This window comes from Manis pentadactyla, chromosome 6 (genome assembly GCF_030020395.1).
Source record: "Manis pentadactyla isolate mManPen7 chromosome 6, mManPen7.hap1, whole genome shotgun sequence".
In the NCBI taxonomy this organism is placed as follows: Eukaryota; Metazoa; Chordata; class Mammalia; order Pholidota; family Manidae; genus Manis; species Manis pentadactyla.
Window position 1 is genome coordinate 28,988,773 of NC_080024.1, and position 12,347 is coordinate 29,001,119.

General features: G+C 45.5%; 1 protein-coding gene across 6 annotated transcripts in view; it reads left to right on the forward strand.

The window, feature by feature from the left end:
• The first annotated feature begins 1,983 nt into the window (after nt 1-1,983).
• The window catches only part of METTL21A (methyltransferase 21A, HSPA lysine), a 289,359-nt gene continuing 278,995 nt past the window's right edge, over nt 1,984-12,347 (forward strand). For 2 of the 6 annotated variants that reach the window (XM_057503645.1, XM_057503644.1), the window contains exons 1-3: nt 1,984-2,154; nt 2,967-3,146; nt 4,730-4,841. In XM_057503645.1, coding sequence (XP_057359628.1) covers nt 3,000-3,146; nt 4,730-4,841 — 259 coding nt within the window. In that variant the 5' untranslated portion in view covers nt 1,984-2,154; nt 2,967-2,999. Of the gene's footprint in view, nt 2,155-2,182; nt 2,513-2,966; nt 3,147-4,729; nt 4,842-7,386; nt 12,347 lie in introns of those variants that run through there. The other 4 variants (XM_036920296.2, XM_057503646.1, XM_036920294.2 and 1 more) reach the window with 4 other exon arrangements.

Here is a 12,347-nt window from a genome sequence, read left to right on the forward strand (position 1 = left end):
TACACAAAATTGTAATTATATGAGGTGATGGATGAGTTAACTGATTGTAGTAATCACTTTGCAGGATATACATGTATCAAATCATCACATTGTACACCTTAAACTCAAATAAGTCAATTATATTTCAATAAAGCTGGAAACTAAATAAAATAGGATAAAAAATGGGCTGGACCTTAACAGACACCTCACCAAAGAAGATGTAAAGATGGCAAATCAGCATATGAAAAGATGTTCCACATCCTATGTCATTAGGGAATTGCAAATTACAACAATTACAACACACCTGTTAGAATGGCTAAAATCCAAAGCACCAATACCACCAAATGCTGACAAGGATGTGGAACAACAGAAACTCTCAATAACTGCAGGTTGGAATGCAAAACGGTACAGCCACCTTGGAAGACAGTTTTGGGGATTTCTTACAAAACACAACATACCCTTACCATCTGATCGTGTCCTCACATTCCTTGGTATCTAACCAAAGAGCTGAGTAAAAAGATAAGTGGTTGCCAGGGGTTACGGAGGAAGGAGGGAGGGATGAATAGGTGGAACACAGGAGAATTTTTTAGGGATGTGTACCACTCTGTACTGGTGTATACATGTCATCATACATTTGTCCAAACTCATAAAAGGTACACCAAAGTAAACCCTAAGATAAATTGTGGTCTTTGGTGATAATGATATATCAGTGTAGGTTCCTCAAGTGCAACAGATGTACCACTCTGGTGGGGTGGGGTGATGAGAATGGGGGAGATTATAAACGTGTGGGGCAGGGAGTGTATAGGACTCTATTTTTCCCTCCAATTTTGCTGTGAACTTAAAACTGCTCCAAAAGATAAATTCTATTATATACAAGTTTAAAAATGAACTTGAGCAATGCAAAAACAAGAAAGGCAAAAGCCCTTCAAAGTTCACTTCAAGACACCTTTGCGGCCCCAGCCTTAGGTTGGAAGGTCAAAGAAACCGGGAAAGAAGTCGGCACGCTCCCTGCGGATGGCAGAAGCGGGGAGGCAGGGAGTTAGGCCCGGCCTGAGGGTCTTACAGCTGGTCTGGTCCCTCCGGGAATTCCCAGGAAGCTCTTAAAAGTACCAATGCTCACGCCCACCGCACACCAACCGAGGCTTTCCGGTGGCAGAGTCCCGCTACCCGGAGTAGAACAGCGCTCCAGTGCACGCCCGCGGGGCTGAGGATCTCCAAGGCAGAGGGGCGGCAGGTGCGAGGAGCGGCTGGAGCCAGGCTCCGGGAAGGGAAGGACGCCGCCCGACAGCAGGACGGCGTCCCGCACGGTTACGCTGGTGGGGGCGCACTTCAGCCGCGTGCCTTCCGAGCGCCCGCAGCCCGGGGGCCAGAATGGCCGTCCTAGGGGCAGGGGCGCCGGCCGTCGGCCCGGGAGAAGTAGAGTGGGACTCTGGGTCTGCAGCAACCTCCAGGGATCGGGTCTGAGGCCGCCGCGCGCCCGCCGGCCCTGTCTTAACAATCCAGGCCGGGGCCGCACGTGCGGACTCCGGGTCACGCTATAGCTGATGGGGGCTCCGTCCCTTTCCCACGCTGCTGTCACCGCACGGCGATTACACCGCTTCGGACCCCGTTCGGCGACACGAGCACGAATGTGGTCACACATACTTCCGAGCGAACTTTCTCCTACACCGACTAACCGGACAAATTTAACACTAAAACGCAGCAAATTTTAAAAAGCAAAGGAAAAGAAACAAAAAGCAAGCAAGCGCGGGAACGAGCTCCCAGGCAGATAACGGGAACGTGCGTGAGAACGTGTCCCGCGCCGGGTGGGCGGCCTCCCGCCCCCCGCCAGCGGCGTCCAGGGCCCTGTCCACGCCCCAGCCGGCCCGGCACCTCGCTCCTGCTCTCCCCGCCGCGCAGCGCCGGGCGGCAGGGGAACTGATGCGGCGGCCTGAGCACTGGGGACCCACGGGGGCGCCCCTGCAGCGTCCCTCCCGCCGTCCCGGCACCTTGCTCTGGGCGCCCCCGTCTGGCAGGTGGCGGACCGGAAGCGCGTGTTTGCCTCGGGGGCCGCCCACCTCGGCCGCCTGCCCCGCCCGTTCCCCGGCTCTCGGGCCCTTTAAGGCCGGGCGTTTCCGCAGCCGACCGCGGGGCGGAGAAAGCCAAGAGCACCGCGCGGCGACCGACTCGGCAACCGTGAGTAGAGGCGAGGTCGCGTCTCAGGCCCCAGGGTGTCGCGGGCGGCGCTTCGGGCCACCTGGGCGGCACCCCCGGCGTGCGGCAGGGGCTTCCGAGGGCGCTGTGGACCGGGCCCCACCCCACATCCCGCCGGGATCCCGAGCTCTGGGGCCGCGGGAGGGGAGCGCGCCCCTGTCGGACCCCTAGGGGGCGGCCGGGGGCAGGCTTGGGGCACTCGGGGCAGGCCCCCAGCCCGTGCTCTCGCTCCTCCCACGAGCGACTCGGAATCCATGAGTGTCTTTCACGCCCAGACTCGAGACGAGGGAACCGCCCAGCTGGGGTCAAAAAGCAGGAAAATCAGATCGGTCGAGCGCAGGTGCGGGACCGTGGTTGTCACTGTGAACGCACTGATTCAGAAAGGGTGGAGGGAAGGCCAAAACAAACAGCTTCCCGCGAGCGGGTCGCCCTGCAGTCCGCGTGGACCTGGGCAGATTAGAAAGCGTTTTCTGCGCGGCGCTGGGCTCTCACCCCTGCCTCGCTCACTCATAAACCGTTGCGAATTCACGGAACGGTAATGGAGTGTGGAGGGCATCATCCTGCAAGAGTTGTACAGTTCTGGGTTCTTTTTGCCCAAAGACATTCCTTAGCCATGAATTCGGAGTTACATCTACACTTCCTATAAGAGGAAAAGCCATGCAAAAGGAATTTGACAGTTAGACACCTGTTTCTTCTTTTGAGCTTGTAAAACGACGTTAAAAAGCATTTGGAGCTACTTGAGAGAGAATGCATTTTCTGGCCAGGAGGTCACTCAGGATTCTTTTGCCCAACAGCTTTGAGGGAGCAGAAAGCTGGGCGCAGGCAAAATGGCCCTGGTGCCTTATGAGGAGACCGCAGGAATGGGGTTGCAGAAATTCCACAAGCCTCTTGCCACCTTCTCCTTTGCAAATCACACGATCCATATTCGGCAGGACTGGAGGCAGCTGGGAGTCGCAGCAGTTGTTTGGGACGCGGTAAGTAAGCCCTGGGGATCTCTGAGTACCTCCGCAGTTGATTCTAAGACTGGTCTTTATTTTTTTAAAACACCAGCTTTATAGAGATATAATTCATATACCATACATTCCACCTTTTTAAAGTGTACAATAGTGTACAATTAAGTGATTTTTTAAAATGTAAATTCAGAATGGTGCAACCATCACCAAGCTCAGTTTTAACACATTGTCATCCCTCCACCCCCTCCAAAAAAATTTGTGTCGATTAGAAATACTTTCCTGCCTCCTCCCCCAGCAAATAGGTTGCATTTTAAGGGCTAGTGAGAGAAAACTGAGGGAAGGTAAATGACTCATCAGTCACTTACGCAGTAGGACAGAGGTAGGACTGGAGGGAGAGCAGGAGCCCCTAACTGCCCTGGTCACTCATTAAGTCAATTTTTAAGTTAAGTTTAATTTTGAAAGTATCACACAAAGAATATTGTCAAATGTTAAAGGCCAAAAAGATGATCATATGTTTTCAGTTTCCATAGTTGTAATCGTTGCAAAATTATACAATTGCTTTTTCACTTCTTCCTTTCCCACTACTGTTCTGTCAGCTGCTTGTGACAGTGACTTGCCCTGAGCATCTAGCATTATACCTGGGATTCAGTGGGAGCTCGTTTAATTTTGGATAAATAATTGGCGTAGATAAAAGTTGACAATTTTAGCATTGTTTTAGGGGTGTCAGAGAAACATTTAGGAATAAAAATCTTAATATATTCTAACCCAGTGATACTACTTCTAGGAATCTAGCCCAAGGTAACTACATAAAAAGTATTCCCAGAACCAGTAATAAAGATACAGTAGTGAGGAATGAAATGGGTGAGCCTCCTAAATGCTCATTGTAAGAGGAATTGCTAATTATACTAACAGTATGTGGGCATGAAAACCAAATTATATTTTTAAATTATGTTAACAGTACAATCCTGAAGTGAGCATTTCATATGTAATTGCTCACTATTATTTTTTAAAAATATGTAATGTATTTATAGAATTGTGTGCAAATGCTAACTCACACACACATCAAGTATTCCAAACTTTGACCAAAACTTCTCTTTTGATGCCCAATAATAGACGGTGAGAGATCCTGTGAGGTGATGACTGTCAGGGACACAGAAAAGGAGCACAGCTCCAAGAACCTCTGGGTAATGTTATGGCTTTGCTGACTTGAGCATAACTGAGGAAAGGGGCAGCCCCTTAAGCAAAATCACACTGGTCACGTCAGCTCTGCTCAAGTAGTGTTGTAAACCTCAAGTGTAAAAGTGCTGTGACACAGTGTGAAATTAAATTTCTCAGCTTGTGTGGGCAGTGTCACTGACCAGTGCTGTCCCTGTTAGGGACTTTGGTGGGGCCTGGGTAGCCATGCTGTCAGACAGACGTGGTGTCTGCTGGCTCTAGGAGGTTCCGTCCCAGCAGCAGCTGAGCTCAGTGTGTAAAGCTGGGAAGAGAACCTTGCAGTGGGAGAGGGGTGTGTGATCCCTTCCTGCCAGCATGTAGCCTACTTGAAACCCCTCAGCTCTTGAAGCTCTTATTGACCTTTATCATAATGCTGTGTTTTGACTCAGGCTGTTGTGCTTTCCACATACCTGGAGATGGGAGCTGTGGAGCTCAGGGGCCGCTCTGCCGTGGAGCTGGGTGCTGGCACGGGGCTGGTGGGCATAGTGGCTGCCCTGCTGGGTGAGTGTGATACGCCTTTGTGAGTGGACCATGTCTCATTCAGTGTGTCCTTGGGCCTAGCACAGCACCTGCCACACAGTTAAGACTCAAATAGTTCTGGAATAAGAGATGAACAAACTAGAAAATCATGAAAATTAATGTTTCCATTATAAAAGTGATGTTAACTCTTACAAAAATAGTCTTAGAAACAGTCTGAAAAGGAGGGGAAAACCTTCCAAAGATTCTAATTATTCATGACTCTGCAGCATAATTACAATTAGCATTTTGGTGTATTTCCTTCCATTCTTTTTTATCCATCTGTACTTTTAATCACAGTTGTAATAATGGTTACAGATGTGTATATATGTGTGCAGGTATATATATATGTACACACGTTTCCTTTAGCATCATGTCATATGCATTTCTCTGCTAGTACATGATTTTCATACTAATTATTTGTAGTGGTCACAAAATATTAGGGTGGAGAAGTTTTGATGTTGAAACCTGAGGGTAAGAAAAAGTTTCTCTCTTTAAAATGGAAAGAGAACTAGAATAGACAGGATTTTGAAATGTCAGGAAGAGATTGATCTCCTTTTTAAAGTACTGTCATTTTTCATAACCTGAGTCACTTATTCCTGAACGCCCACCCTGAGCCTGGCACGTTTGTAGGTACAGCAGATAGAGCAGGTGAGCAAGTCGTGAAGGTCATGCTCTCAGGAAGCTTCCATTCTAATCCTACCTGGGAGGAGAGGGAGGAGAAGCAAATTACATAAAAAGCCCCAAAAAGGTTAAGTGCAATGCAGAACGTTAACATAGGGCGATGAAACTTACCTGATAGAGAAAAAAACAGCTGCTGTTTACTGGGTGGTTCCAGTGTTCTGTGTGCTGTGTCTTTGCATTCTCCCATCCTCACTACCTGTCTGCATGGTAGGCCTACTTGGAGATGTCTTCAAGAGGTTATGTGGCATTAGCCAGGAGAAAGGGGTGAAGGCTTAACAGTAGGGTTTAAGTAACTTGCCCAGGGTCACAGAGCTAATGGACTATGTAGTCAAAATTTGAATCAAGTTCTGACTCTTACATGCTGGTTCTTAGTTTGAAAATCTCTCCAGCCTTTGGAATACTTGGAAACTATTCTTAGAAAACAAAAATAAAGATAGAGTTTCGTGAATTGTGGTAGGTCAGAGAATCTGGATTTTAAAAGTTTCCCAGGTAATCTGATGCTCAACCAAGTCTGGGGACCACTGTCTAAAAATCTAATGCTCAGGAAGAAATTGTCTTTTAGTTTTCTATAATTCTAGTTCAAGTCTCCACTGGACTTTCATTTATATGTTTAACTGAAAACTAGACGTCTCTACCTAGCTATTCGTCAGCACCTCAAGCAATACATATTTAAACTTGAACTCTTCCTCCTTTTCCAAACTCGACCTTTCTCTTTTGTTCTGAGTTATCATCACTAGCCAAGCAGTCATGCAGGCTGACTCTGGCATGCCTTCCCCAACCCCAACTGTCCCTTGAGCTCTAATGATTCTGTCTTTCTGTCTAGCAACTATTTCTTGATTGCATTTCTCCCTTTCCATTCCCACTGCCTGGGTAGAGCCTTCATCACCTATCTTCTCTGTAATTATACCCACATTCCCACCTGATCTTTCATCTCTGCTTTGTCTTCTCACGTGTACTTTCCTGATGGAAACTGGGGCCCACTCTCCCCAGGGGGTCAGAGTGACCCGCTAAGAGGCCACAGTGATGGGGTGACCTGTGTCCCCCACTGCCTGCAGGACCCGCAGGCTGCGCTGTAGGCTGCCAGGCAGCGGTCCCAGGGGTGCACACTGCTCCTGGCCTGGCCCTTCTGCTGGAGTGCCCTTTCTTCACCCCTGCCCCCTCGTTAGGGCCACATCTTTTACGTGTGAGCTTAGATTTCCCTTCCTTCCAAAGTCTTGCTTTGACCTCTGCTCCTCTTGGAAGAATTTCTCCTTTGTGACCACATAATTTCGTGGCACACCCATGTTCCCATATTTTACTCCCATGTTGCATCACAGTTACGTTTGTGTCTCTCTCCCTCATGGGACTCTCTGAGTTCCTAGAGGGCAAGGATGTCCTTGCTCATATCTGTGTCTCTAGTACATAGTTGGTGCTCACATGTTTGAATAAGTTTAGGCATTGCTTACAAAACTGTGAGGACAAGTGTTTACATGTTCTTTCTCCGTTATCAAGGGAGTGGCATTGGGCTATGTGGTCTTTTTGGCTCAGTTTCCACTAGTCTTTTATGAACTGGACATTGCCTCCCTTCTCTCCTTCCCAGCATGAATCTGTCATTCTATCACCATCTTCACATACTGCTAACACCGAGCCTGTCCTTGCTTCATCCTTCATCGTCTTCATAAGGCCGAAAACAAGGTCACATGCAGCTCTGTGCTCGTCCTGGGCCTGTGCCAGGCCGCTCAGAGAGGCTGGGAGAGAGTCATTGCTGCCAGGCTCATTCAGGAGGCTCTGCGTGCTGCTGAGCAGTCACACTGCTTCCTCTCTTGCTCTCTGACCTCTGGGCCCCTTCCTCCATTCTCATTCTTAGCTGATGACATTTCTTCTTTGACTGAGAAGACTGGAGCAATCAGAAGAGAACTTGTGCAGCCTCCCACACCGCCTCTTACCCACCTTCACCTGGACCCACAGCCTTTGTCTTTGCTCCTGATGCTCGGCGCCAATGAGAAGTCTATCCTGCTGAGGGCCTCCCACTCACCTCTTCCAGGACACTGCTCCAGGGGGTTCTGCCCTGCAGCATCGCTTTTGCCTCTTTAGGCCTGATCATTCCTATCAGCTTACAAGCTTCCTGTTTTTCTTTCTAAACACAAAATATTAAAATTTAAGTGGCTGCTTGTAGGTAGGTGTGTGGCAGGAAATATGTAAGATGGCTCTAGAATATCTTGCCATACCATATAGCAAGGAAGCTGTCAAGGGTGACTCGGGATTGTGACCTAAGTCCACTGGCAAAAGATGGGATAGTTTGAACATCAATAAAGATAATGGCAGTGGATTTAAATACATCAAATATGTATATCATTGAGTTCATGATACAACAACGAATATATTCAATTAGTCCTCTTCGGAGGGTGCTGAGAAAGCAGCTCTTTGAAATCTGGCTTATCAAAGGGGAGGGAGGAGCAATATTGCCCTGCCTTTCCTACTCAGACAGTTCCGATACAAAATGCATGACCACACAGTGATTGAAAGAGGTTCTCTTTATGGACATTTTTCAACATACGAATGTACAAGGAAGCTAATGAATTAAGGATCTGGGCATTGAGTGTTGGCAGCTGCTCATGTCACAAAAATAGAGCCTACCAGATAGTACATACCTCTTGATGAAAAACACTGTATCACCTCTGAAATTGTTTTGTTCAAAAATTCAAACTCAAATCTAACAAATTTACAGGAGATAGAGAGGAGAGTAGAACATGCTAAACTATACAATATAGTCAGCAAAATCCAGGCATGGGAAGCTGGAGGACAAATGATCTGTTTCTTCCCTAAATTGTAATGGGAAAAAAGAGATAGAAAGGAAACTGAATGTTAAAAAAAAAGACATTCTCTTAAGACATCCTCTGTACTCCTCCCAAACTAAACAACAGGCAAAGCTGTAATGTTCAGGGATGGACATCTGGGTGATAAAACTCAAGTAACTAGTGAGGGAGTGATTCCCATGAGAGTCAGGACAGTGGGCTCTGGGGGGCTGGTTGTATTTGGGACATGGCCTGTGGTGGGTGCCTGTGGGGGGTTAAGCAAGCTCTAAGCCATCAACTTCCTCCTCCTGTATCATTGTGGTGGCTTCCACGCAGGTCTCCTTGCTTCTGGCCCTGCCACACTGCTAGGAATTCTGTTAAAGCCTGAGACAGATGACCGGCACTGTGCTTAGCACTCTTCAGCAGCTTCCTTTCTCACTTGGAAAAAGCCAAAGCCTTCTGGAAACACCACCTGTGAGGCCCTGGGCGATCTGTCTCCCTCCCCTGTACCTTTCTGACCTCATCTCCTGCTGCTTTATTCCTGATGCAGTCACTCCACTTGCCTCCTCCTCCTTGCCACCTGTAGGTCTGTGCACTGCCCTCCTGCCACCAGGAATTGGTCCCCCTAACACACCTTCAGCCACCCCCTCACTTCCATCAGGCCCTTACCTAAATTTTCTTCTCAGGGTGGCCTTCCCTTTCTACCCAGTCTGTTTCACAACAACCTCCCTTACTTCCTGGCATTTCATGTCTTTCCTGCATTTTTTTTTCCATAGCACATATCTCCAACTAACATACTGGATATTCTACTTTTAAAAACACATCTTATTGCCTGACTTCCTCACTTAATGTTAGCTCTATGAGGGTAGGAGTTTTGTCTCACTTGGATTTTTGTAAAACTGATGGATGCTATGGGGAAATGGCCAACTGACATTAAGATCTTGTTAAAATTCCTGGAACCCCTAGCAGATTAAAAATAGCCTCAGAAATCCCTGAGACGGGCATTAGAAAAGGGTCTACATTTAAGAGCTATTAAAATAAACACCAAGGTGATATGCAAAAGACTAAATCACTCCAGTATTGCCAGTAGTATTCTGTAGACTGTTAAGGAATCCAGAAATAAAGTTCTAAGTCAAACCAGGAAAAGGCTGACTGTGATTTCTCTTATCAGGAGAGATTAAAAATATCACTGAATCTGCTCTTCAGGCAGCATGCTGCCTAAAAATGAATGGCCAAAGTAGTAGGTGCATGCTTATAAAATACAACAACCTGAGCATTTTCATCAATATCACACTATAAATGTCAAGATGAATTACATACAGTCCTAATGTTATTAGTCAAGCTGCTGCTGACATGGTGTTACTGCAGCTGGTCTGGAAGCCTGTGGGGAATTGCCTACGAAGCTTGCAACTGAAGAAGGATGCAAATGAGAAATACTTTTATGAAAGAATGAAACATAATTTAAAATTTTAGAATTTACAGGATCAAAATTAAACAGGATCACATATTTACAACCTCAGATGGAGGCTGTATAACATAACAACCTAAAGCAAATTATACTGGTTGGAGTTAATGCAACTTTCTTTCCACAGCACTTTCTGGGCCTTTCCAGGTTACCACAGTGTTACTCTGACTGCCAGATGCATAAACACCATGAAATGCTCTCTCTTCCACAGGCTTATTTATTTCATTAGCAGCAGTAATACTAATGATTTCCATAGTTTGAGAAGACTTTGCAATTAAACGAAAAGTGGTAATACTAGAAACTAACATTCATCTCCAGTGACCACACGGATGCCTTCTTGCCCCTCCACCATATGATACATTTGAAGAACATATTCCAAATAAGAAAGGAACTGAACCCTCTAAAACTGGTTTTAAGCCAACATCCTAATCATTATGACTTTCTCAATAACTGTGACATTAGTAAAAACTACATAACTTTGTCAAAGCTAAACTATAGGTTCAAACCCTTATATCATCCATGGCATATCAGTTCCAACTCAGCTTTGAAGATGCAACATCCCCCTTTATGGAAGAACTCCATTTCTGTGATCAGTGATTTTTCTAGTTAGCTCACTAGTTCTTTGTATTATTTCATTAATGTTAACATCCAGAGTTAACAAGCACTACAGATACACAAGAAGTAGAAACTATTGAACCATCCTACCAGCTATCATTTTAATCCTAATTGCCTTCCTATAACTATGAAATCTACACAATAGATAAGATCAGTAACCCTTCCTTGACTATAAAAACCACAGGTCATCAGTGATACTGAAGCTATGGGTACACCAACTATGAACACTTAAGCTTTGACTCATACATCGCTCCTGCACAGGACCTGAAACCAGGGCAATTACTACCACAGGTTGACCACTGCGCAGTCCTGCCTACAGAGATATCCAAATGCTAATCTCATCAGAAGATGTCTCACATTTGTGAGCTCTTCCAACACTTCCTTAGGTCTAAAGACAGATGCTATTCTTAGACAACTAACGCAGGCAACCCTATGTCCACACGACAGGCTTATACTGCAGACAATGGTCAGAAATCTGCAGGTCAAACCACAATTTCATACCAGTTGTCCTTGAATCAGTTCCACTAAAATATTTCAAAAAATGATCTGCATCTATGGTGTAATATCATTAAGAAACTAATAGCATTAACCTTTTATGTTAAAGTTGAGAGTTTAAAACTTATTACATGCCATCAGCATGGTAAATTGCTATTATCTCAATGATGGTAACACTACCGAGCATGTTTCAAATAAAAATCTCAATACACTTCTACCTCTCAGGCCCAGAACTAAAAACAATTTAAAACACCAAAAACACTTCACCCTTGAAAAGCAAAATGAATGAAATTTATTCCCCAACAATAATAGCATTACCTGTTTGTATTTTATTATATATTTTTATTTAATTACATTCCCAAGTATCTTGTTTCCCACACCTAGTCAACTCATTAACAACCATCTAAGCTCTATTCAACGATAAATGCAGTTAGCATCAAAACAATGAATAGCCACCCATAACTTAGCTCAAAGGCTACACTTGAGCCCCAGTCCTTAAAGTCACTCATTCTGTTTATTGGTTCCAACAAATCTAGGTCATCTTCCACACTCGTTCACACCTACCACACAACTATCAATAAGCTGTACATTTCCCGGCCCCTAGGTGGAGGCTGGGTGCCAGCCTCAGTTGGAGATTCCTACAGTGTGGCTTAGGTTTCAGGGCAGGATTCCTGTGGTGGCTGCTCGTTCAGGGCAACTACTAGGGCAGTCTTCTCTCAGCCTTGTTGGTTAAACAAGTTGGGCCTTTATGGTAAACAACCCACAAGAAACAGATTAATAAAATACTGCCTCATTGATTTTATACACTGCATTTAGAAACTCAGCATTTAGAGAGTGTGATCTCACATTTTAACCAACAGTATTTGAATACAATCTAGTAATTTCTAAGTTTATCAAATAATTACATATATATAATACAGAAATACAAATAGGCTGTCTGCCCCATAACTGCAGAAGAGGTGGACTGTGATTTCTTAGTAGCCAATTAGTTTCTTCCTTGATTCTTTCAAGAAAATAGACTTTACCTGTTTTTATTATCTTACCATCTTCATAAGCATTTACTCCCTAGCTTTTCTTTCTTGGATTCCATTTTACCCTCAAGCCTACTGACTTGAAAATCATGAATAAACAGATGAAGTATAGGGAGAAACACTTGTGGAGGGTGGGCCAGCTCTCCCTGAAGAATTCACAAGCCTCAGATTGCTGTCACTATAAAATGGACCCTGCATTTTATAGGCACAACTTTACAAAACAGCAAGTGTGTCAGAGAGGCAAATCAAAGGCTCACTTTACCAGTAAGCAGCACAGAAGGAACTACTGGCCATTGTTCTGGTCTATTGCAGCTGTCCATGAAGGGCACGATCTGCATATCAGGAGGAATATTTAGGGATCCTCACCCCACCTTAACCCCTCTACCTGTAAGTTGTACTGATGTGTACATGACTTTCTGTCCCACAT